The 25,834-nt window shown below is 51.9% G+C and overlaps 1 protein-coding gene across 2 annotated transcripts in view; it reads right to left on the bottom strand.

Moving 5' to 3' along the window:
* The window catches only part of Ltbp2 (latent transforming growth factor beta binding protein 2), a 105,566-nt gene that overhangs the window by 5,379 nt on the left and 74,353 nt on the right, over nucleotides 1–25,834 (bottom strand). The window contains exons 11-29 of one of the 2 annotated variants that reach the window (XM_077109017.1): nucleotides 24,814–24,936; nucleotides 22,152–22,316; nucleotides 21,724–21,924; nucleotides 20,635–20,654; nucleotides 19,384–19,423; nucleotides 18,507–18,620; nucleotides 16,279–16,407; nucleotides 15,484–15,612; nucleotides 10,701–10,820; nucleotides 6,669–6,788; nucleotides 5,545–5,667; nucleotides 5,198–5,323; nucleotides 4,673–4,798; nucleotides 3,645–3,767; nucleotides 3,431–3,556; nucleotides 2,855–2,977; nucleotides 1,880–2,011; nucleotides 1,484–1,609; nucleotides 743–886 (exon numbers count right to left, since the gene is read on the bottom strand). In XM_077109017.1, the coding sequence (XP_076965132.1) occupies nucleotides 743–886; nucleotides 1,484–1,609; nucleotides 1,880–2,011; nucleotides 2,855–2,977; nucleotides 3,431–3,556; nucleotides 3,645–3,767; nucleotides 4,673–4,798; nucleotides 5,198–5,323; nucleotides 5,545–5,667; nucleotides 6,669–6,788; nucleotides 10,701–10,820; nucleotides 15,484–15,612; nucleotides 16,279–16,407; nucleotides 18,507–18,620; nucleotides 19,384–19,423; nucleotides 20,635–20,654; nucleotides 21,724–21,924; nucleotides 22,152–22,316; nucleotides 24,814–24,936 (2,310 nt within the window). The remainder of the gene's footprint in view (nucleotides 1–742; nucleotides 887–1,483; nucleotides 1,610–1,879; nucleotides 2,012–2,854; nucleotides 2,978–3,430; nucleotides 3,557–3,644; nucleotides 3,768–4,672; nucleotides 4,799–5,197; nucleotides 5,324–5,544; nucleotides 5,668–6,668; nucleotides 6,789–10,700; nucleotides 10,821–15,483; nucleotides 15,613–16,278; nucleotides 16,408–18,506; nucleotides 18,621–19,383; nucleotides 19,424–20,634; nucleotides 20,655–21,723; nucleotides 21,925–22,151; nucleotides 22,317–24,813; nucleotides 24,937–25,834) is intronic. The other variant, XM_077109018.1, reaches the window with a different exon arrangement.

Here is a 25,834-nt window from a genome sequence, read left to right as displayed (position 1 = left end):
CCCTTATTATTGTCAGTTCATTACCCTCTGAGTCGCCCAGCCCTTGAATGTATGGTTTAAATTCAACATTTCTATAGAATTACAAGCGTACAAAATGCTGTTACTATGTTGTTTCACTTGGCCCACTGGACATCCCAGGAGTGGGTACTGTACCTTTCCTTTCTATGCTGGTGTACCTGTCTGTCCTCTGATGCATTCTGCCTCACAGGTACCTCGCCCTTCCCACCCTTCCTTGTTCCTTGCAAGGTCACCAGCTGAGTCAGCCCAGCCTTGGTTGGTTGAGAGGCTGCTCTGGGGCAGAGTGGGAAGCACGGGAAGCAGGAGGGGAGAGTCCAGCTTAGCTCACTTTCAAATTTCCCCTCATCCTGAAGATTCATTCAGAGACTGGATGAATTTAGGGTCACTCTAAGGCTCAATCTGAGGTCCTGGGGCCACACGAAGTCAGCCTCAGATCTTGAGCCTCTTCTAGGTCATCCCAGCCCAGCAGCCCTGATGCTGCAGAGGCTGGAGCAGAGCCCCACTTGTCTTAGCTCTGGCGGCCTCTCGCTCCCCTCCCGGCTCTGTGCCTCATTCCCAGCCTGCACCTCCATTACTGCACAGTCCCGACCCGGCTCCCTCTCAGGAACTAGAGGCTAGAGGAGCGATGCCTTTTGTAAGGCAGAGAATCATCATGGTAAATGACGAAAGGGGAGGCAGGGTGGGGGATAGGGGAGTGGTCCTATGGGAAGCTCACAGGTCTCACCTCCAGCCACCCGAGGACGGCAGTGACCCTCTTGGGCATCATACTCTTCAAGGTCGTTGGGGCAGAGGCACAGGAAGGAGCCTTCGACATTCTCACAGAGGGCGGCCCCACACACCGCCAGCATGAGCTCACACTCGTTCACATCTGCCAGGTGTGAGGACAGGCTCTTGGGCAGAGAAGAGGCAGCCTGGTGCCCTGTCCCTGACTCCAGCCCAGCCAGGAAGGTCCTCATCCACTGAAAAGAACCATGCTAGGCCTTGGCAGAAGCAAAAGTGGGCATGAATTAGCAGGAATGAGGGACAGATGGACAGGCATAGGAAGGAAGAGAGGAGTGGCAGAAAAGGGTCACAAAAGGGCCAAAGAGTAAGGTCTACCCACTGTGTACTTTCTCCAAACATGGGGCTTCTCAAGCCCCTGAGGTCTCCAGGGAAGGGGGAGCCAGAGGGGTGGGGGTGGGCACCTTCCTTCATGAACTTGCTTCCTCTGCTGGCAGGATTGGCCATGCTTCCCCTACCAGCCTAGCCAAGGTGCTGGCTGGAGAGGTGACTTGAAATCTTTCTCTCCTCCTTGAAGCTCCTTTGCCCACCCTTTGGGAACCTATCATGGAGCCATGAACCCACAAATGATTCAGGAAGAGGCACTAGGGCTTCTTTTAAGGATAGTCACAACCCCTGGAGGTTAAGAAGAACCCAGTGGCCCTCCTGGCCCAGACCCCGGGTGACTGACCCACAGGCTTCTCACCAACACAGTCCCAGCCTGAGGGCGAGGTCTCAAAGCCCTGGTCACAGAGGCAGCGGAAAGAGCCATCCGTGTTGTCACAGAAGCCGTGGCTCCCACACATGGTGTCATTGGCACACTCATCTATGTCTGTGGGACAGTAGGGGCCGGGTAGAGGGAGTGTGTGTGAGCACTTATCTGGTCCATTAACACCAAGATCTGTGAAGCGACCTCTGAACATGGGACAAGAAAACTAACAGTAACATTCCTTTTCAATTTTTGGGTAAGCTGGGCTGTATGGAAAATATACAAACTTCAAACAGCTGTACAAACAGTGTCCTCAGGAGAAAATCATTTCTAGCTCCATACAGGGAAAAACAGATGTCCTCAGCCCTCCCGCTCCACCCGACTCCTACTCACCGATGCAGTCTCCAGTTGGGGCCATGTAGAAGCCAGGCTGGCAGCCCAGGACGCAGCGGTAGGAGCCAGGACTGTTCTCACACTTCCAGGCCCCACACACCGGCTCTCTGTTATCCTCACACTCATCGATGTCTGTCCCCAGAGGCATGAGAGGAGACAGATGTGGCCCGGTCACTGTTCTGACCCCAGTAACCTTAATTCACTGGCATTGCAACAAGGTCATGTCCCATAATTTCTGAGGTCTTTCATCTGATCCAATTTACTATGCTCACCTCAACCCTGGAACAGTAAGTTCAGGGAAACTTCTCCCAACCCAGCAGGGCTAAATGAAAGAGAACTGTCTGCTATTTAGGAAGCACTGAGCCGGGCACTGTGGGACACGCCTGTAATCCCAGTGGCTTGGGAGGCTAAGGCAGGAGGATTGTGAGTTCAAAGCCTGCCCCAGCAAAGCAAGGCTCTGGGCAACTCAATGAGACCCTGTCTCTAAATAAAATATAAAAAAGGGCTGGGGATGAGTTCAGTGGTTCAGTGCCCTCTGGATTCAATCCCTGGTATAAAAAAAAAAAAGGAAGCACTGAGATCTTAGCCTTCAGTAATACTCCTGTTCCTCCATGCTCTACCAGCAGAGCATGCAACCCTTCCTGAGTGGATAACAGGGAGCTGTTTGTAACTGTTTGTCTTAGCAAAGAACATTGAACTTGGCAGGTGTTTAATGTTGACTAAATCAGTTTGGCCTTTAAAACTAGATTGTGTGTTGCGCCAGCACAAAAATTGTGATTGTCTTCATTTTATCAGCCTTGAACAATCCTGGGGCCAGCAGAGGCTCAAATGCATTATCTATCGTATGATCAATCTGTGCAAAGCACTCTGCTTCCCTGGAGCTGAAGTTTCTTATTTCAGCGAGCTGAGGACCAGATGGGGGTGGAGGTGCACAGACATGGGGTAGAGCCCTGTCCATTCCTCTGGAATCCTTACCCACACACTCCCCATTCTCTGGGGAGGGCCGGAAGCCAATTTCACACAGACAGTCGAAGGAGCCCTCCGTGTTGATACAGTGTCCCCCCAAACACTGGTCTGCAGCTGCACACTCATCCACATCTAGAAAACAGACACATATGACCAGAACCAGTCAATGATCTCTTCCCTGTTATCACCTGGTTCAGCTTCCTCTGGGCTCCAAGTAGCCCATAAGATGGCTACAGAGTGGCTTGGGGTAGGAAAGGGCTAGAAAATCCAAAGGAGAGTCCAGAGCTGAATATCAGAGACCATGCTATGGGGAGGAGTGCTGGGGCCAGGCCTCTGTCAAGGGGTAAAGGGTGACTGGAGAGAGGGTGCCTGCTACAGACATCACAGAGAGGCTCTGCAGAGAGACTCTTCAGTCCCTCCCTGTCCACCTGGCTCCCCGCATCACTCCTGCCCTTCCATCTTCTCGTGCATGCAGGCAGCCATGAGCATTTTATTTTATTTCAGTACCGGTATGAAGAAGGATGAAGCCCCTGCATAGACTCTAGTACTCCTTGTCCCTGCTCCCAGTCACAGCTGGCTTCTCACCCTGGCAGCTGGTGCCTCCATCTGCATTGGCAAAGCCAGGCGCGCAGAGACAGAAGAAGGACCCATGGCTGTTGAGGCACTCGCCATGGGGCGCACAGTGTGCCTCCCCTGCACACTCATCCACATCTGCAGGGGAAAAGATGGCAGTGAGGTGTCCCCACCTCCCCATACACTCACTGTCTCAACCCTCAGTGGGGACAGTCAGGCCACTCACCCTCACACACAGTGCCATTGGCCAACCGGAAGCCTGGGGGACAGAGGCACTGATAGGAGCCAGGTGTGTTCTTGCACTCGCCTCCCAGGCAGCTGTTCTGGGTGTCTTCACACTCATCCACATCTGCAGGGCCACACAAAGGAGGGAGGCAGCTGACGGTGACACCTCCCAAGGCCAGCTTTGAGGGGGAGGTTTCCAGAGGACCTGTCGCCTGCCTGTGGAGACTGAACCTTTGGGACCATCCTCTCAGCATAGAGCAGCTGGGAGAAGCTGGTGAGGGAGTAGCATCCCTTCCCCCCACACTCCACAATCTCTGGGGAGGGCTGGAAAACCGTCTCACACGGACAGCTGAAGGAGCCCTTGGTGTTGACACAGTGCACCCCCTCCTACTGGTCTGTGGCAGATGCTCATCCACATCTAGAATGGAATAGGAGCGGGATGACTACTGCTCCTTCCGCTTGGCCCTGCTCTGCCAGGTTAATTCACAGCCCACAGTGCCCAGCAGCCCTAGCGCAGTGAAGCCAAAGCCTTATGCCCCTGTCACTGCTAAGAGGCCTCTGATTTCAATGAGAAGCAATGGGAAAACTAATGGGAAATGAACCAAGAAAACAGATACAGTGAACCTGAGAAGGTACCAGAAACTTGATTCTTCAAGTTGGCTTACAGATTGCCTGGTACAGGTCAATGTTCTCCCAGCAGCCACCCTTATGAGGCACACTTAGGGAGTTTGTCAGGGCACAGATTCCAAGGACCCCTTGAGTCCACAGGGTAAATCTAGGACAAGGCCCAGGGAGCTGCACAGTGAACCATGCCCCTCAGTGATGCTCAAGTAGACTGAAGCCTGTGAACCAGCGGCTTATTGGCTCATAAGACCCAGGTCTGTGGTCACCTCTCTGACTTCCATTCCGGGAGGAGAGAGAATGTGAGTCTCCAGCCAGCCCACCATTCTAGGGAGGCCCCAGTTCCTTCTTGCTTGCAGAGGAGCAGGTTAGTATCCTAACTGTGCTCCCACATGATGGGGCTCTTACCTTCACAGGTGCGGCCCAGGGGGCTGGGCCGGTACCCCTCGTGGCAGTTCTTGCAGGAGAAGGAGCCCACAGTGTTGGTGCAGACTCCTGTGGGGCAGACTCCGGGGAAGGTGCACTCATCCAGGTCTGGGCAGACAGACAGCCATAGCCAGTGATCCAGGAGGGCTTCCCCCAGCCAGTGACAGTGAGGCCCTCAACACACTCTAGCCCCTCTCCAAGCTTGGAGGACATTTGGGGCCTCTGGGGAAGGGCAGGCCCTGGCTGGGGGCATTCTATGTCAATCCCCACCACTCTTCTCTAGATTGCTCCATGGATAGCTCCCACCTCAGCTTCCTCTGGTCTCTGTGACCTCCTATTCCTCCTGTCCTCACCCTTGAACATGGGGATTATGATAATAGAAGCTCTCTTTGGGGCCAAGTCCCTTCATAGGGCCCTCTAGCCTAAGCTGGATTCTCCCTTGCCCCAAGACTGGCCAGAAAATAGAGTCTCCTTCTGTCCCTTTGGCCACCACCTCCCCAGGGTTACCTTCACAAGCAGTGCCATCTTCATTCACCCAGTAACCACTCTTGCAGGGCGAGCAGGTAAAGGAGCCCTCGGTGTTGAGGCAGAGGCCTGTGGGGCATGAGGCCCGGGTGGCACACTCGTCCACATCTGAAACAGGCCATTGAGTTCTGTGTGGGATTCTGCAGGGCAGACATGCCGGGATAGCCAGACGGACAGGTGGGCAGGGATTGGGGCAAGCACAGGTCTTGGCAGGGATGTGTGAGGTCAGCGTGGTTAGGGATACGTGATTGGGTGGACATGGGGGCACACACACAGAGAGCCACAGGCTGATTTGCCTGTGGAGGTGGGGTGCTTCAGTATCTTTGTACCTTGGCAGCCCTTCCCGTCTGAGGTGACCTTGTAGCCATGATCACAAGAGCATCTAAAGGAGCCTTCCAGGTTGATACACCTTCCATGGGTGCAGACCCCGGGACTCAGACACTCATTCACATCTGTGGGTGAGAAGATGTCACACGGCCTCCTCCCCTTCATGCAGCTGCTCTTGGCAGGCATGGAGCATTTCAATTGGAATCGGCCTCCAGAGGGACTATGCTGGCTTCGGTAGGCTACACTGGGAAGGCTATGAAGCCAGGCTCCTTATCACACCTGGGCAGGGCAGGGTCCCTCCCCAGGAGCTCTCCTCAACCCCATCTGGTAACACAGAGTACTCTGCATATGTCCTAGAAAAAAGGACCAGGTCCCCCAGCCTTGGGCTGGTTTAGCCCATCTCAGGACACTTGGAATGAGGTGTCCAAGATTTACCTCACTGTGGGTCTGACCCTCTCCTACCTGCCATCAAACAACCAACGTTTCCAGCCTGACCACCAGCTTTAATAGGTGGGCGGGCAGTGTGGAGAGAGGCCAGACCATGCCTGGGTGGCTGTGGCAGTCTCAAGGGCCTGGGAAATGTCTGCCCTCTCCAGAGCCTCAAAGCATCTATTCAAAACAAAGTTCCTCCTGGCATTCTGAACCCCAGGCCCTTCTTGCGGGGGCTGAAGGGAAGGAGCGATCCCCCGACTGCTACCAAGCAGCCTCTGGAGGGAGGAGGACACCACGTTTGCTGAATGGCACTGTTTAGATAGTGCAGTCATGCAGGAGAGCAGAAGGGCCTGGCTGTCGGCTTTCCCGACCACTCAGTCTCATCCTAAGACCCTCAGGCTCCTCACCCCACCCCACAGGAGTCATCCACGGAAGCTTCTGGGACATGGGGCTGTAGCTTCAGAACGGATGTGGCCAGGGAGCAGAAGAGGCCTCCACCCTTGCTGATTCAGAGGGCAGAGCACCATAACTGAAGCCCACTCATGTCAGGCTCTGTGTCCTCTGGGACACTGGGTCATGGAGGACAATTGCCTCCCAGCCACTTCCCTCTGCCCACCTTTTTCTCCCTGTGTGTGGGCTCAACCAATAGTCCCAAGGCCGGTCAGCCTTCTCTGCCTTGGCAAGCATCCCTCACCTACGCAGTTCCCACTCTGTCCCCTGTAGCCTTCCTCACAGGCCAGGCAAGCATAGGAGCCAGGGGAGTTGATGCATCTCCCATCAGAGCAGGTGCCAGGGTGACGGCATTCGTCGATATCTGTAAAACAACGGTCCCTCCCTTAGTTATCCCTGGGAAACACAGGTCATGGGCGGCTCTGGGACACAGAAAATCCTTGACTTTGCCCTTGGTTGGGGAGTTTCTGCCTAGATGAAAACAAGGAAAAAATGAGAGATGCCCTCATGTTCCCAATTCTGCCTCCCACCCACTGTCCACAAAAAAAAAAAAAAAAAAAAGAGGGTTGGAAGAACTTAAAAATAAGACAGGGAGACTCCCTGGGTGGGTACAGTAGGCTGTGGTTGCCATTAGCTTGGGAGGTCAGAGGGCTCTATTTGTGAGCTGAACTCTTTGGGATGGGCCTTCATATCTTCCTGGGTAAAGGCTTACTCTTTACAAAGATGACATGACTGGGACTGGATGTGCTTGGCACAGTCACCAGTTAGACTGTTGCCACAGGTCCCAGACTAGATCACCAGAGGGGCAGTGGAATCAAAACGAACTTTCCTGCCCCAGGAAATGAGGATCAAGGATAAAACTCCCATCTTGGATTTGGCCCAGACCAGCCTTGAGGCCGAGTTCAGACTGAAGAGGCAAAGCCGGCAAATCTTCCCTGCCAGGGAGGTGTCAGCCCTTTCTTTCAGACAAAAGCCATAAGGATCCCACTTTGCCAAGATCCAGGGACATTAGATAGAAAGGATGACCTGGGCACCAACCAGATAGATATGCAGGGGAAGAGGGGACCCAGGGAGGGAGAGTGATAGGAAGGAAGAGGTGGGAGCTCTTTCCCCAAGAAGCTGAGTGCAGGCTTTTCCCCCAGTGACCTGGCATCCCGGGGAATCTATCGTCGAGTTACCCAGGGGACCTAGAATGAGGTGGGGAAATCAGACCACAGTGGCTGAACTCAAGGTTGAAACTGCAGAAGGACATTCTGCTTCTCTGGCACAAGTGTTGCATGTAGCTCCTGGTCACCAGTGGTGACAGATGATTGGCCAAGCTCCAAAGGAAACAGGAGAATTTATTCTTCCTAGTGGGTAACTGCCATTCTCTTGGAGGAAGTCCACCAGCTTTTTCAGATTCAGAGCCCCTACTTCCTAGAAGAAAGACCTACTCAGCACCACAGAGGAAATGCAAGGGCCAGGTCAAGGGGCAGAGCACAGGCTTTCTGCTTAGGGACTAATGCCGGCAGCTAGTGTTGCAGAGGAGGAGAGACCCAAAGATGGAGGGTAAAAATGAGTCCCCCCTGAGGTTTTTTGGCCTGCAGAATTCAGGACACATTCAAGCCCTCTGTGGTCTGAGACCATTTTAAGCCCAGGGCAGGTGGTTATTCAGGTGAACATCAGCAAGGAAATGCTCACAATTCCTAAGTGATCTCAGGAGACACTAAGTTAATACTCATCTTGATAAAGGCAACCATGAGCCCCTAGTTGGGTTATGGTAACAGTGGGCTCAGATATTCTAAGGCTCTCTGTAAAGACAAGGTGGAAAGAATGAGACAGAGATGGATAGAAGAAGGACCCAGGACTGATGTCATTGGCCACCCAGGAGAGAGCATCTACCTTCATGACCTGCTGGTCCTGGCTGAGGCTGCTGAAGGAGGAGGCACAAAGTTATTGGGAAGCAATCCCTGCTTCAAGAATGCAAGACTTCAGGAATGAAGAGAAAGAATTTGAGGCTAGGATCCTTCTAGTACATTGAGAAAAAATGAAGTTTTTGGATCTCTCTCATAGGAACCAGGCAATGTAGGAAGATTAGGTTTGCCGTAAGATCTCTCCTGCCCCTAATGTGCCAGGCAGCAAGTGATGCTGGGCTCCTGCACAGTCTCCACTTGAGCCACAGAAGGGCTCTCCAGCACAGAGTAGGTATGACTGAGCCATTAGCCAAGCCAAGCCAAAGGAACCTGATGAAGATTCTGGATGGAGTGGATATCTTAATATCCAGATATCCTAAGGCTGTTCCACCAATCTGTCAGTCCCTGAACTGTAGCCACTCACTGGGTGGAGATTTCTCTGTCTAGTCAAGGGTTGATTTTTAATCTAAGATTGCAGCATGTTTTGGTAGCTATCTATTTATTGCTGTATTCCCAGCCCATGGCTGGCCTGCAGTGAGTGCTCAACAAATGTTTGCCATCTAAAGAATGGGACAATGTGCCTGAAAAGTTTGCCCATTATCCTCTGGGCAAAAGGCTATTGAGGAGATTCCCAGGGACCCATGGAAATGGTCATGCCAGAGACCAGCTTGCCAGTCTGCTGTCTATGAACTGGGAGGACCCCTGAGCTTCTCTTCCAGAAGTCAGTCTTTGCATGAAGACATACAGAAGCACCAGCTCTGTTCCTTGTGCAAGCACGGGGTAGAGAGGGGGAGGATGCTTAGGCAGGGCCCACAAGCTCAGGGGACCTCGGATATGGGTGGGGAATAGCAAAGGCCCTGGCAGTCTGCAAGAGAATCTGTTCCCTGTCCGTGGGAACCCAGAGTTCTGGTACGATGGAAATGCCATTGAGACTACTGCATGGGCCACTGTCCAGACCACTCAGCCTTTCACCAGAGACTTTGGGTTTCAGTGGAGAAAGTGGTTTCTTCGTTGGAGAAAGAAGAAAGAGGGAGAGGAAATTGACTGGGCTCCCGGGGTGATGGGCCGGGTCTGTGGTTACTAGTGGAAACCTGGAGAAGTGTGCAGACTACATCATTCTTTCTTTCAACAGTCTTGGAGAATCTACCCGGGCCAGGAACTCAGCCTGACCTTCCGCATGAGGTGTGTGTCTAGAATCTTTCTTCTGGATGGGAAGGAGGCTGTCCAGGGGAGGGTACTGGTGGTGGTGGTGAATCTGAACATGAAAAGGTACCCCAGGGCTCTCAGGTAGCAATGTTTTCCCTATTTACTGAGGGTCTGTTAGTGCCAGAGATGGCACTGAGCACCTGGTAAATATTAGCTTATCTGGTCCTCACTAGAGCCTCTGCGATGTGCATGACGGTTTCCATTTCCAGACATGAGTCAAGAGCCAAACCCAGGCCTGTCTGCACCAGAGCCTGTGCCCTTAAGACAGACTGGTTAGTATAAATCTGATATTTTTAATGCTCTGGTATTTTCTTGGTTCATTTTCTTTAATTATGTTTTTTATTTTTAATAAGCCCAAATATCAAATTCATGATATTGTTGTGATGCTTAAATAAGGTTATCGACCAAGCACTCGGTAAGTCACCCTGCATATAGCAGGCATCCATCCAGTGGTGGGTACCTTCACTGTCCATTTGCCTGGAAAATGCCCCATTGTCCTGTCTCCTTGGGTAGAATGAGGTCAAGGGGAGTGAGTTCCAGCTTTGATCATGCATAAGCCTGAGTTTTAGAGGAGGAGCTCAAAGAGGGAGACACTAGGAGAAGAAGGTAACACTGGGGGTGAAAACAGTTGTGTTTTATACCATGGTGGTAGCATTGGGAAGGTGGGCTCTCCCTTACTCCAGAACCCTCCCAAGCAAGGCAAGTCCTGGCCCAGGAATTCTGGGAAGGCCCAGCCTAAGCTCGGGTCCAGGGAAGTGTTTTTCACAGAAAGAACCTTGATTTACCCTCATTTATTGGTGTTTTAACCAGTCTCAGGAGCATAAGACCTAGTCCTTCTGCAAGGATTTGACACCCTGGCCTGGGAAGAGTGTGTCTAAGATTTAGCAAGAAGACAAAGGCTCCCAGACAGACCCATTCTTCCACTGCCATGTGGAGAGAGCCATTCTTCAAAGTAAGAGGGCAGAGATGTGCAGAGATGCTCCCTGAGTGTCATATAGATTTGCACTTCTTGCTTCAGGGGGATGTAAAAGGTCACTGAGGGATAGAAAGGCTCAGGAGTTCACAGACATATTCCTGACCATAGGCGTGGGCTCAGCATCATGAGGACAAGCTAGAAGAGGAGCTGGTGATGAGCAGTGTGTGGGGCAACAGGCTGACCCCATATCACCATTCCTTACCTTCACAGTGTCCCTTCCTGACCATGGTGTAGCCCTGATCACACTCACAGTGATAGGACCCCTCCGTGTTGCTGCACCGCCCTCCACTGCACACTGATGACTGCACACACTCGTCTATATCTGCAAACACAGGATGGCCCTGAGTCAAAGGCAGCTCTGAGGGGGGAGAGGGTGTTCCCAAGGCACGCTTTCTAGAGGCTGAGGATAAGGATGCCATGCCAAGATCCAGTAGAAGGGGGCACACTAGCAGCAGCCATGCTGACCCAGAGGGCTCCTGAGCCAGGTCAGAGATTGCTCAGACCCCTGCTGACCCCTAAGCTCCTTTTTCCATGGGGTAGCTACTTTTGGGGATCCTGAAGACCCCTTCAGCTATCTTCTCATCCTGATGCAAGGGCTGATCTTGAGTCAAGTGACAGTCCGTATGGCATGATCTGAGGAGGCCAACAACACACCACACCCTTCCTGGCCCCAGTACAGTAGCCATTTGTGCTACCCCTAGGGGACCTTCTGAAAGGTTAGGAGAGGTTTATGTCATTGTCCAAAGCGTACTGGTGTGCCATGATGATTCTAAACCCCAGCCTCGTCTGCCACTCCCCTGTTACATACCTTCCCAGGGCTCCCTGTCACCTCCAGCCCTCTAGCCCTGGCAGACTGGCTCCCAAGCCTGGCCTGGCCTCACTGTGTTTTCTAATTTGCACACACCCCTCGGTATAACCTTATTCCTAGCAGATTTCCACTGGCCCAACCTCCGAGTCTCCATTCACATAAATGCCTTTGCTGAAAGCATCTTTCCTCTCATCCATTGCCAGCAGATTCCTACTCCTATTCCAGCAGTGACTCGATGCATCAATTCTGGGTCCTTGGGACCATTCCCCATTCCCTGCCCCCACAGTCAAATTAATCACTCTGCTCCTCCCCAGCACTGGTTCAAATACTCCACAGGATCCTTCTGAAATGAGATAATCCAGGTGAAGTGTTCAATACTGGGCCTACCGGGCAATGGTAACCATGAAGATGTTAGCTGTTATTATTCCAGCATTAAGCCTACCCCATAATCCAGGCTTCTTGGCCTGGTAAGTAAGATCTTCCAGGATTCGGCGCCCGCCCACTTCTCTCCTTGTTTCCACCTCTCGTCTCATCACCTCCTGGTTTCTGACACATGGGACCTGCCTCTGAGCCTCTGCTTGTGCTGTTTGCTTGCCTGGAATGGTCTTCCACCCACCAGTTTGACTCTCTCCTACTCATCTTTTGGCAAGCCCAACCCCTCCCCTCCAGCCTGTATTCTCTTTCCCAAGCTTCCCTTTGGACTCAGACCTTAGCACAACTGTTCACTTACTGGCTTGTTTCTCCCTAACCACTGGGGATGTGTGTTATTATCTTGGCGTCTTCCAAGCCCGGCACAGAACCCCAGTAAGTGCTTATAAAGGAACCCAATAATAAGTCTTTGTTTACGGGCAGTGTTTTAATTTGAGCAGTTCTTCAGAAAACCCCAGTGTCTGGCAGAGGAGCTGACAGAGGTGTCACATGCGTATTCCTAGGCTCCCATCTGCAGGCCCTGACCCTGCAGTGCAGAACAGGCCCAGAAACCTACATAGTAAAAACTCTCCAGACATTTGTAAATAAATGGTCTTCACTTTGAGAAGTTCTAATCCCAATGAAAAGAAAGGAACACTTTTAGGCAGAACCATATGTGGGAATTTGATTAAAAAAAAAAAAAAAAACCTTAACTGACTTTCTGTATGAAGAAAAATGGAAACAGAAAAGGGGGGGTGGGGCATGTTCTTAACTGCCATGCAAAGATGGACCCCAGATAAATTAAGGTGCCCCATAAAAGGTAAAGATAAAACATTTATGAAAAAAAGTATAGGAGCATATTTTTGTGACCTAAGAGAAAGAAAGGGCTTCTTCAATAAAATCTCCAAAGCATTAAAATCAAGGCAAAAAGGTGAATTTGATAGATCAAAATTAAGGATTTACATTTAAAGAAGGACAAATAGATAAGGTTAGCAGAAAGAGAACAAAATGAGAGTTGTAATATCTAAACCCAGGCAAACATCTAGCATAGAGAAGAGGCTCCTAAGAAGCCACAAGAAAAAACAGCCACCAACCACCCCAGGAACAAGCCATTGACACATGGAGATGCTCATGCTTAAGAGCAATATAAGTACTATTTAGAATGTTTATGTAAATACTTAATATTTAAATAACATGTTATGTCTACTTATATTATCTTACACAAGTTGTGATGACTTCTATTAATAATGTATGTAAATTAACTGATTCATAAATAAAAATCAATATGAAATGAAATCATTAAAATAATGTGATACTACTTTATGAGACTGGCAAAATTTAGGAAGTGTTATGCTGGATAAGAACTCTTCAAGCGGCAGCCAAGTCCCATGGGGGTGGGGGGACTTTAGCTGACCTTAAGCCCCACCCCCTCTCCCAGCTGCTGAGGCTGGCAGAGACATCTGGACACCCCGGCTGGCACGGAGCAGCATGCCTCATCAGGGCCAGTCCTGGTGACACAGCTCCCTGTGGCAGCCAGGGCTCATCCTGGGCCAGCTCTCTGAGCTGGGTCTGCAGAGAGCAGAGCCTCTTTGGCTACAACACCTGCCCAGGCCACTGGAGCCTGGAGAAGCACTGCTGCCTGAGCCACCTCCCTGACGGCCAGCTGACCCAACCACCACCTTCTGTTACACACTCTCCTGGCTGCCACTACCCGCAGGACAGTGTCCAAGCACTTTAGTCTGGCACTTGAGTCACTTCCCAAACTGGCCTTGACTCCTGCCACTTCCTCCGTGTACCCTACTCCAATCATACTGACTTGATCATTATTCTCAGGGTGTGCCAGGGAATACTACTCTGGTCTCTATAGAAATGGTTCCCTTTGCCTGGAATAACTTCTGCTTCCTCCATTCCTCTTCATGCTCCCTCCATTCCTCTTCATGCTCACAGTGGTGGCCAACACCCTTCATGTAAGGGGGTGTGTCATTGGAAGCAAATCATGCTTTGGAGCTGGAGTGACTTTGATTCTGTTTCGAGTTCAACCACAACTAGGTGTGAGGTCCCTGAGTGTTTCAATTCATCTCTCTAAACCTCATCTTGCTAAACAATAAAATGGGGTTAAGGACTATATGGGTTGGCATGATGAGTTTTATAAACTAAAATAATTAGGATAGGGCTGGCTTATAATAAGTGCTCATTAAATGGCAGTTATTATCTTTGTACCCCAGTTAAGTACCCCATTGGGGAAGTCTCCCCCAGTTCTCTCCTACAGAGCTAGTTGCCTATTTATCTGGAGTCCATAGTGTTACCACCTGCATTCATGTATCTCAGTATCCTCAGCTCAGCACAGTGCCTGGCACCCAGGGGCTCCATGCTTGAGTGTCACTGAACGGTGCATAGAACTCTCCTACTCTTTGTGAAGTTGGGTGATCTGTCCCCTCTTCCTCCATTCCCCAACACAATCAAGTGAGAGAAGCTGGATGGCTTTGGATCTTGCAGACAAGATTCTTGGGGGATCAGAACCTAAGGGGACCTTGGCAGTGGAAGGATACACAGCTTCCTCAGGCACCCCAGGGGGACTGTGAGTGACCACTGGGCTTCCCTGGTCAGGACCAGCAATGTGAGCTCCAAGAAGAGGCTGTGCCTTTCTCAAGATGAAGGCTTCCTAACAGTTATAATCTTAAGGTGCTGCCTGAAAAGCGCTTCCTTATATCCTTTGTGAACTCATTCATAAAAATATATGGGGAGTTGTGGGCAGCCAGTCTGAAAGATTTCACATTCTCCTTCCTTGACCTCACTACATCTCATAGTGACCTGGACATTGCCCCGGTCCCAGAAGTTTGAGGACGTAAGCATGTTGCCCCATGGATTAAGCTATGCTCACCTGTGATATTATCCCTTTGCCCTGTTTGGGATAGAATATTCCAAGGAAACACTTTGTGTGTCCCCTTTTCTTACTCTGCCTTTGGGTGTGGCCTTCCTTGATGTCAGTCAACCTGCTGACAGCAGACATCATAAAGCTAGACTCAACCCCTGAAACCTGACCCCTTGCCTCATTTGAATGGCTTCTCCTCAAAAAAAGGGTCAGTACGTGCTGCTCTCTCTCTTTCTGCAGACCCTTAAGGTCACAGGAGCCGTACCAGGACCCCCAAAGAAAAAGATATCTCTGTCTCTTGTGTGGTTATTTTGCACAGCCCAGTTCCCCTGGAGTGACCTTGAGTGTTTTAGTTGCGAGGAACGTGACAGGGAGTATTCTATATTATTAAAGGGTCTGCACTGAAGAGTGTTTACCAAGGGTTCCCTAGTGGTGGCGCAGTTCTTTCCAGAGAAGCTCAAAGCCCTGCAGTGTCTCTAAGCTGCTGGGACCTGAGCTCCTTTCTCAGAGGCTCTCCAGCCTGCCAGGAGTCCCAGCTCTGCATCCTCACAGGCTGCCCCCCTTCCCTAAAATGAAAGCAGCTCCTTGTCACACAGGGTTTAGAGACCTGAGTTTTGATCCCCATCTCCAGCCAAGTGTCCTGGTCCCCCTCTTGGCTCCAGGCACAATTCCTTGAGGCCTGCAAACACTGCCTCCTTGCCATCCCTGTGTATAGGCAGCTTCCTCCCAGCTCCAGGCCAAACTCCCGTCCCTCTTCCTGTGCCTCCCGTGCCCACCACATTGCTGCACTGTGTCTGGGGGCTGTGAACTTCTGGCTCCTTAATGTGTGGGCCTAGACAAACTCATTCTCCTCCGCCCATCACAGCCCAAAGCAGGGCTAGGGCAGGCTTGGCTTACCTTGACACTCCTGGGTGGCCCCTGAGATGACCAATGTATAGCCGGGATAGCAGAAGCAGGAGTAGGAGCCCACGCTGTTGACACAGCGCCCTTTCCCTGCGCAAGGGTCCCTCAGACACTCGTTGTCATCTGATCAGAAGGAGGGAGGGAGGAAAGTCAGGGAGGCCAGCATGCCTTTCTCTGGGTATCTGCCAGCAAACTGCCCACACTAGGGAGGGTGCTATGTGGCATAGAAATGGTGAGGATGGGGAAATGAAGTTATTTTAGGTTAAAAGCTAAAGAGTTGGCCCATCAGGTCCACACAGGCACTAGGGGCTGGGGTGACTGCTTCCGCTTCCTTCCTGCCTTTTGTCCCCTTCTCCCAGTGGCCCCATGATCACTTTCTTTCTCCTTTAAGACCACAGTGTGTGTGTGTCTCCTTTGCACAAAAATATTGTAGAGGGAGGAATGAGGCCCACACTTGATGATTTATCTTGGCCTCAATCTCACCCAGAGATGGCCCCAGTGGTGACAGTGATCTGCTTTGTAGGTAGTAACGTGGCTAGTTTAAGGGGAGGGTGGCCAGGTACTGGCTGGGGTACCTCCCACTCTCCTGGGGCTGGAAAATCATCGGATAGTGCTCATGGACTGGTCTTCTCCAAAAGGTCAAGTTAGCTTTGTCCAAAGCGACTGTGCTTCTAACTCTTCAACCACACAGCACTGCTTGTACACTTCTTGGACTCTGAACTCCATCCCCTAGTCCCTGCTCCCATCTACTCTGGCCACTAAGAAAGTGCAGGACACCCAGGTAAATACCTGTGCAGTAGGCCTGGCTGGGGTGCAGCTGGAAGCCAGGATTGCAGACACATCTGTATCCATCTGGGAGATTCTCACAGGTTCCAGGGCCACAGATGTTAGTGGCTCCAGCAGCACATCTATCAATGCCTACAGGAGATGGAGCAGAGCAGAGGTTCTGGCAGGGTGAAGAGGGGTGGGAGGCAGTGGAGTAGGGTAAAGAACATCTGGGGGAAAGGGTTTCAGGGTCTTGGATGGCCAACAGAAGTCCATCCCACCTTTTCCAGGCCCCCTATATCCATGTGTATCATGGCTTCATGTAAGATCCATGGGGCCTCTGCTGGATCCCTGCACCCTATCCAAGATGGGCCTCTGCTGGGTCCCTGCAACCTATCCAGGATGGAGTTCACAGTAGTGCGTTCCCCTGGCCTACAGGGATCAGTTCTAATTACTGACAAACAGCTGGGAAGACTGCTGAGCCACCAGCCCGACCTCCCCTGAATGTGGGTGGCTGTCATCCACAGTGCCCAGGGCTACTGTCCCTGGCAAATCCAGCCCAGTTTAGCCTGGACAGACAGAGTTGAGTAGAGCGCATAGGGGAAAGCACTGGGGGAGAATGGGAGAGGAGGGCTGGGCTCTTTTAACAGGGTCTAGGATGCCCTGAGCCTGATGTGTGAGCAAGGACAACATGGAAAGGGTTGTGATCAGAGCTGTCTCAGGTCACTCAGGGAGCAAGAGGCAGACAGACTGGTTGGGGGGCCGGAGAGCTCCTAGAAACAGGCCAAAATCATTGAAATGAGGAATTGCCTTGGGTGACACTAATAGGGTAAAAAATAGGGAGATCAGCGCTTAGTTAGGAAGCTGTTTGGAGGGCAAACTCCAGGGCTGAGGCTGCAGAGACGGCAGAGAGTAGTTTTTTTGAATTGTATCCCTAATACTAGAGAAGCACCTTGCACTGACAGTGTGTCAAATGAGTGAATGGATGAATGAATGAATGAATGAATGAATGAATGAGGCTTTCAGCATCTGTATCTGCCTTGGGGTCTTAGCCTGAAGCCCACACACCTAGGCTCCCTGCCTGCCCCTACCACTCTGAGAAAGCCCTGGATCTCTAAGGAAATGGATGGGAAGTGACCTGTGTGTGGACACAGAGGGCTTCAAGTATTTGCTAAACTGAACTAAACCCAATGTATACACTGGCTACCTTTTCCTGGGCCTAGCAACAAGTTTGTGCCCCTCTGGGGAACCTGTGGGGGTCCCAAGCCAGGTTCTATATGCTGCCCAGAGGGTGAGGTTAGGGGATGGCAGGGGAGAAGGGGGATTAGATAAAAGGCTGAGGTCGGGCTTTGTTACACACATTGTTGAGAGACACTGCTGAGCCTGGCCCAGCTTCCCTGTATCCCGGTCCCTTCCTCTAGACCCTTTTTTTTTTTTTTTTTGTCAGAGACTCAGCACTCCCAGCTGAGTCCCTCACCGGGTAGCCGAGGGGGAGTAAGCAGGGGACCCTGGGAAAGCCCAAACCCCACTCCACTCCTCACTCTCTAGACTGTTCCCTCAGGCTACAGGATCTTTCCCTTTGCTGAAGGAAGTCCAGGGCTGTGGCCACCCTGCCTCCTACTCTAGATGATTAGTCTCTGGATCTCAGTCCCTGAGGCTAAGAACACAGCCAGCCTCTAGAGAGGGCAGGCTCCAGGGCACACATGTGCACAGGGAGCAGCTGCGACACTACCAGTCTGGCTTCTCTTGAAACAAGTCCCCAGACAATGGACCTTGGAGGAGGGCGCATTCCAGAGCAAGGTGGATTTGCCAGGGATCTCCCCCACACCCGCCTCTCACCATAGCTGACCAGAGGGAGCAAGCAGACTGCCTGCTCTTGGCACTTAGACAACCTTGGGTAACAGAACTTGGTTCCTTCCTGAAATAGCTCTCCCTGGGGGCAGGCAGCAGGCTCCTGCTCCATGAGCTCCCCTCAAGAGGGTACCCTGATTTTCCTGGAGGCCTTTGAGTAAGCCTCCCCAATACCCTGCATCTCTTCCCTTCCCCAACCTGGGCTTGAGCAGTGTCCCAGGGAGGGCCCCTGTTCACTAGGGGGACCCTGTGCTCTTTATAAAATGAGGCAGGCCACAAAGCCTGAACAGAGTCCACTGGAGACTGTTCATCTGATTGGAGATGCCCCTACCCTGGAGTCAGCTCTGAACAGTCACAGCTCCCAGGGTTGGGCAGAGAGCTTCAAGGACTGCTAGAGCTACCTGGGGGGGCCAGGGTCACTTGCACAACAGTGGAGGGGGTCACGTGTTCCTCTTCCCAGGTCTCTGGAATCCCTTGTCCGGGCAGTGGTGGTGTTGGTCTTCTGATGTCATCACCTACAGAAGGCAGATGGGAACATGGCCCCCAGGCTGGCAATGACCCTTCCCTCCTTCCTGTCGTTCAGACTCACAAGAACCTAGAGCCTAGGTGGGTGACCCCTTGTGCCTCCCAGTCTCTTGAAACCTGACCTGGCACTATATAGAGTTAGAGAATTCTAATATGCATTCAGTCTCACCCTCCATTTTAGGAAAGGAGACTAAGGGTGTACAAAAATGGCCCCTTGTCCAAAGTCAGCCAACTTAATAGAGACAGAACTGAAGCACTTCAATTTTGCAAAACATTTCAGTGTTTTCAGAACTCTGTCGCAAATATCAACACCCACTGCCTGACACAGCAGGGCAGGTGGCAATGTCCATTTTATGGGCAGAAACTCAGCTTCCTGGTTTCTGAGCACAGCTCCAGTGAGAGGCAGACCCACAGTTTCAGGAGGCAAGACAAGGCCCCCGGGGAGAGATTCTGGGGACCCAGCCAACCCCTGTTTCAGCTAGTGCCTCCTCTTTGGCCTGGTTTACACACTAAATGGCACCATGAGATTCAGAGTGAGGTGGATAAGGAAATGTTTGCACAGCATCACAGGGTCTCTTGCCAATCCCACAGGTGTTTAGGGCTCCCAGAGTGTGTACATGCCACTGTCATTTGTGACTTCCTCCAATGGGAGCCCCATGGACCAGCTCATGCATTGTAACTCCACTATTAGACTAAGATCTCCCTTTCCTTCCCTTCTCTTTTCCCCAGGAGCTTCTTGGAGGAGGGACTCACCTGGGATCCAGGCAGGTAAGTAGGTGACATTGGTTGTTATCTGTATGAAAATAGAAGGTCACTTTGGATTCCTCTGTCATTTGCATGACATGTGAGCTCCCCCCACACTCACTCCACCTAGGCTTCCTGCCCGTTCCTTCCCTTTCATTCATTTAGGTGGTGATGAGCTCTTCCTGTGTGCCTGGCATCCTGGTGGGCACTTCTATCTAAGCTTTTAATTAATCTGCTCAACTGCCTAATGATGGTAGCTTGGAATACTAAACGAGCTCATGTATGTTTTGTGCTCAGTGTTGGCACATGGCAGAACATCAGTAGGTATGGTATCAAGGCTATGATACCCACATCACAGACACAGTGATAGAGGCTGGAGGTAAACTAGAGCATCCAGGGTCAGCGGACCAGTGTGGTGAAGCTGGAACCCAGGGCCACACCTGGTGTCCCTCACAGCAGCTGTGAACAGAGGCAGCTAAGCAGTGGAGAAGCGGAGGATAAAGAAGGCTGGGATATAACTGGGACTGTGAGGGCAAGGAAGGAAAGCCTTGGTCTGGGAGGACAGCCTGTGGTGCTCCTGGTGGAGCACAAGCACACAAGAGACACAGTATTGGGGGACGTCAAGTTTGCAGGTTGCAGGTGCAGGGAATAGTAGGGATTGGCAGCCTGGAAAAGGCTGAAGCATGCCCACTTCTGCTTCTAGAATAGTTTCTAGAAGGATGCCCAATCCTGGGAGCACAGGGGAATTCTGGGCCCAGGGAAGGAAGTTGGATGTCCCTTCTCTGTGGGGCCATTTGAGACTCTTCATAGTGTGCCTATACTTCCCTGTGAGCCACCCGCAGAGACCTTGAGGTATAAGCACTTCCTGACTCAGGAAGTGCCAGATCTGGAATGAACTGGAACCAGCTCTGGATCTCATACGTGGCACTGAACACTAGAATGGCACAGTCCCTTCAAACTTCCCGAATGGCCAGATCATCCCCGTCAGAGGGTGCTTACACAGGCTGCTCCATAACCAGGGCTGTTTCTATCACTGCTATGAGAGGACAATGGGGTCTTAGGATCAACATCTCTCCCGCTCCCTGCCACTTCATCATCTCCCCAAGTAAAATACGATGTGGAGAGGAGAGTCTGTCCTTGGAAGAATAGTCTATCCTTCTACTTTTCCTCCTTCATGGGACACTTCCCTGGGGCTCTAGTGGCTTACAGTTCCCACTTTCTACCACTTTTACCCTCTCCCTGGTAGGAGGACTTACTCACCTGGCCAGCCTGAGAGTCACCTGGGGAGGTAAAGGTTAGAACATGAGCTTAGGGAAAAGTAGTAGCAGCTCTGTGCCCTTCATCTGTGGCCTGGCTGCTTCACAGTTTGCACCCCTGATCGTGTCCCCAGAGGATGAGCAGCAGATCGACTCTTCTTACCTGTCTCTGCCTGCCCTTCCTACCCACTGGGACTGATCATCATAGAAGTCCAAGTCTGCAAGTAGCCCAGCTCAGCCTCTTGCTTGGTGAAGGGAAGTCTTCTGATTTACTTTAAGGCCTCCAGTGACAGAAGTCCTACCCCTCTAGGCCAGTCCACCCCATCAGTCCTGTGACCCACCTCCTTGAGCTGCCATCTCCTTCTGGACACATGGGTCACTCAGCCCCCTACCTTGGGCGAAGGGCCAGGGAACAGTGCTAGATGGAGAGGAGTTGCCCCAGGTTTGGCGAGTGCTCGCGTTCATGACAACAGGGGCTCTGCCCTCCCTGTCCTGTCTGTTCCAGATTCCTGGGCCCATTTTGGTGATTGCACAGTTGGCTTGTTCCTAATACACTCACAGCTCCCTGAATTCAGTGTTGCTTAGTAACCTGGGCATGACTTCATGGTTTTCCATAGCACCTGCCAAGGAGCTTCAGACCCAGGCTTTTTCTGGCCGGGCACTTTCTGAGTCCTAGGCAACCGAGCTGGGGTTAGTGCTCTGACCCTAAGGCCAGGGCAGGGGACCAAAAGCCTACAGGTGCTCCAGGATTCACCTGCAAGCGCAGTGACCACCAAACCCAAAATCTGGATAGCTGGGCAGGGGATTGAGAGGCTGGTCAGCTGGGGAAGTATTGCTGCAGACCTCTCCCACCTCCACAAGCAACCCCCTGGGATGTGGCACTTGTTGACCCCACACAGGAAAGGAAGGGGATGGGGCCTTCTGGTCAAGCCAGGCCATGAGAGAAGGCTCCCAGGGCTGCATACTGCTGCTTCATGTTCCCTTTCCTAATGCCCCAGAAATGGGACCCCAGGAACACAGGATAAACACCTCAAGCTTCTTCGAGGTGCTGAAAACTTAAAGGAAAGGGGAATATCTCCCACACTCTAGATACCCTTGTCAGGGACGGTCCCAGCTTCAAGCCAGGTGTTGGTGGCTGCCCGGAGTGACTGCCTCTCTGCTGGCTGGGGCAGGGGCCTTTGCTCCCTCGAGGGTCCGGCCAGTTCCTCCTCCTCAGCTTTCCTCATGGACAGGCGGATGTCTGAGCTTGAGTAGGTGTAGCCATGGCCAGCAGGGCAGATTTCCCTGAAGGCCTCTGCAAAGCCAGCACCAGAGGACAAGTTGAGTGACACAGTTCCTGCAGGAAACCAGGCCCCTCCCCCTCCCTCCCTGTATGGGACAACTGTGGCAGCAAGGAAGGAGGAAGCCCCAGGCTTCCTAAGAGTCTTCTGGCCTAAGAGGGTCTACCCAGGCTGGGGAAACGGTCACTGACTTTGAGGAAGCCCCTTGATAGCCAGAGCTGGGATGGGGACAGGGGGTTACCTGTGCCAGGCAGGGGACACTTCTCACACTTGCTGCCCCATGCTTTGCCTACACGGCTGCAGCAGCATATCTGCTTGGTGATCTTCTGGGCCAGAGGCAGGGTGCAGGTGGCAGGCCCCAGGGAGCGGTAGCACAGTCCCTGCTGCATGGAGACGGCCTTGTCCGCTGCAACAGACACAACCCATGGTGATGGCAGGTGGCCAGAGGGAGGGGCAAAGTGCAGACTGAGGGCCACGGATAGAAGTGTGTCTGGCTTCATGTGCTCAGACTAGCCTGGTCTGGAAACTGGGGACCCTGAAAAATGCTCCCAAGAACTTTGGGAGGAATGCCTGAGCAGAATACTTCTGAGTCTCCTCATGCTGTCCACTTGGTGAGGCTCTGGGCTCTCCCTCCTCACGTGGAGTAAGAATGAAGCTTCTTGTCTCCAGTTGCTTCTTTCCAGTATTTACTAAAGTCCCCATGTGTCCCCCTTTCTTGTACTTTGACAGTAAATAACAAGAATAGTCTCTGATATATTATCTCAGTGGAAGATGTGGAGGCCATGCCAGGTTGTAAGAGACTTGATTCATTAAAGGACAGACTAGACCCTCTGCAGGTGAGTGGAGGAAGGGGGAAGAGGACAACAGTCAAGGCTGAGGATTCCATGAGCCTGGGTGCCTTGGTCAGGCTAACTTCAAATCCCTATGCCTACTGAGCTATACAACTCCCTTGGCCTTGGCTTTAGCATGTATAAAATAAGGATGATAATGATGTGCCTTGGTAGTGGGCACCTCTATTTCTGCCTGTACAGTGTCTGTGCCCCATATTCTGGTATAAGCATCCTGGTTTCTACAGATACTGCCCCATTCCCAGCTTTGGCCCTCTTCCTGGCTAAGGAGGCATAGTCCATACCCCTGGTCAGTGATTGAGTCAGGGATGGGCACTTGCCTAGGAAGGCCCAAGGATAATAAGCTATGGGACTTTACCTGGGTTGTTAGAAAAGAGGTTCTCATTTTTAAATTGAGTTTGCAAGACAGAATGTGGTTTACCATAGCATCTGGCAGCCACTTTGAAGGAGCTATGAAACTGACACAGGAAAGAGAACAAGAAACCACAGGGACATGCTGCAGGTGCCTAGATCCAACCAGCGAGGCCACACTTGCCCCCAACACTTCCTAGTTTTGTCAATCAATTATGTTTTACTTAAGGTGGTTTGTATTGGTTTTCTGTCGCCTGCAACCCAGAGACTCTTGACTAAGACACCTTTACCGTGTTGTGGAGATAGGAGCAAGGTATGTGAGAGTGACTTGTCAAGGTCACATGCTACACACAGGTCAATTGTCAGTCAGTTTATGAGCCCTGGATATTCAGGAGCAGTTTCTGCCTCTAAGAGCCTGCTCCTTTGGGAAGAAAGGGTCCTGTCCCATTGGGTTCCAGGGGGAGATGACCCCAGTGGGGACCGGCCCCTGTAGACTGCTTTGCTGACCCTGCTCAAGTGTAGCAAAGGAGGAAGGGAAACACCCCGCCACCTCCACCTACAGAGAGGGGAATCGCTGGAGGGGGCTGGAGGGGTAACACTGAGGAGGGAGAGAAAATGAAGAGCTTCCCTGAATTAAGGGTCTCTTTCTGGGCCTAATAAATCAAAGTCACCTTGGATGTTGAACACACGTGCTTGATAAAGGAATCCTAAGTGATGTGGAGGAGAAGGAAGGGTTGGAAGCCCCTCAAGGCTTCTTGCCCCTGTGATGTTTCCTGAGGGCAGCAGGATGTGCTCTCCCTTTCTGGGCTCCCTCACTCTCCAGGTCCTCCTCCTAAGGTTCCTACCTGGAGACACTGGGTCTAGCTGCCCTTCCCATGGGCTGCTCCCTCTGGGTGGCACCAGAGTCTCACTCCTCCCTGTGGCCTTCCTAGTCCCAGTACCAGGCAGTTTGCAGACCTAAGGGTTGGCTGCTGCAGGTAGTCCCGCTGAGCCGGAAGTGGCTGCATCCCAGGGGCCAGTCAGTACCAGTCTGTTCAGCTCTGGTCTGGCCTTCCTGCCCAACAAAACCCCTGTGGGTTGTGTTTCAGCTCTGCCACTAGGAAGTAGGGCAGGAGCTGCCAGCCTGAGTCCCTCCCAGCTGAAAACTACAGAGGTAACTGGAAACAGAGCTGCCTGTGTGTACATGTGTGCCCGCACATGTTAATGCTCATGACTCATGACGTATACATGTTCATGGACATCCAAAAGGGACCACAGGATTATGGAAAGGCCCGGGAACAGTCAGCTGCACCACTGATCTGTGTATGGTCCTTTAAGAAAGGTCACTTAGCCACGTGACCAGGCTGCTAAGAAGCAGCCTTGGCTCAACCAAATGCTACAACAGGGGTAACACGTGTACCCCAAAGTCAATGGGGCAGCACATGGGACAGAAATAATCAGAGAGGAAAAATAAGAAATGGAAAACCTGAATTCCAACCTGCAAAGCCCCAGAAGGAAAGCTCAAGGCAGAACTTGAGTCAGTAACTACCTCTCTCTATTCCCTCAGGATGGGCCAATCAGTTTGATTCATTGCTCCAACTCCAGGCTGAGTAGCAGACACCGGCCCTCGGCAGAGAGTGACAGGGCCCAGGGAAATATACTGCTCTGGGCTTGGCTGGTACACCTGGAGGGTGTTCCCCACCTCTGGTCCCTGCCAGCACTCACATACACAGCGGCTCCGCGATGGATCCAGCATGAGGCCAGGTCTGCACGTGCACAGGTAGCTGCCCCGGGTGTTCACGCACTCTGAGTCCTTGCACAGGCCCAGGGTCAAGCACTCATTGATATCTGTAGGGATGGAGGAGAGACCAAGCACCTGTCCCACTGAGGCCTGACAACAGGGAGGGGCTGCTCAGGGGTCTAGGAATGCTTTCTCCAAACAGAATGACAAGATGGCAACAGAGCTGCCATTTCTTAAGTGTGATGCTTCTCTCTGTGCCTCAGTTTCTTCATTTGAAAAATGGGAATAACTACCAGACAATTTAAGAGAAAAATCGCAAACTTCTTGGTTCAATAACTGGCATGGTCCTAATAGTAAGAGCTCACGTTTAGAGCATGGCTGTCATGGCTGGGTATTTGATGTACACTATCCCATTTAACTCTCACAAACCAATTTGCCAGGTTGGTCCATGTGTCCTCATTTTATAAAGAAACTGAGGCTCCTCAGCCCTGGTGACTCTGGTAAGTAGCATGCAGAGGAAACAGAAAAGGGGACTGTCTGGGTTGGAGAGATAAATGACAGCCAAGTCCTTTTTGATTTATTCTCTTCCTCAAGGGACCGGAGCACATCTATGGAGCCCAAGACCCTAGGGAAGTGTCTGCAGGAAGGGAACAGGAAGAAGGAGGCCAGGGCATAGTGCTGAAGGGGCTGGGAAAGGAGGAGCAGGGTCAGCAAGGGTAAGCTGAGGCAGAGGGCTAGGAGGGCACGTCTGCAGGCCTTGTGAACACCTCAGTCAGGCTGCACACCCACAGGCCTGCGGGGGCTCGTGCTCTTCCTCAGGCAGGAAGGTGCATTAGCTTCCTCCATCTAGTCTAGAACTTCTCAAGCTGCATATTTTTCCTGCCAAGGGGAAGTCCCAACTCTCACACTCCAAGAAGTCAGGGGACATTTTGGTGACAGTGCCTCTGTGAACCATGATAGCAGCACAGATGCTGAGCATGAAAGGCCAGGGCCAGCCACCTGGGG

Source organism: Callospermophilus lateralis, chromosome 3, assembly GCF_048772815.1.
Source record: "Callospermophilus lateralis isolate mCalLat2 chromosome 3, mCalLat2.hap1, whole genome shotgun sequence".
NCBI lineage: Eukaryota > Metazoa > Chordata > Mammalia > Rodentia > Sciuridae > Callospermophilus > Callospermophilus lateralis.
This window is presented reverse-complemented; position numbering and strand designations above follow the sequence as displayed.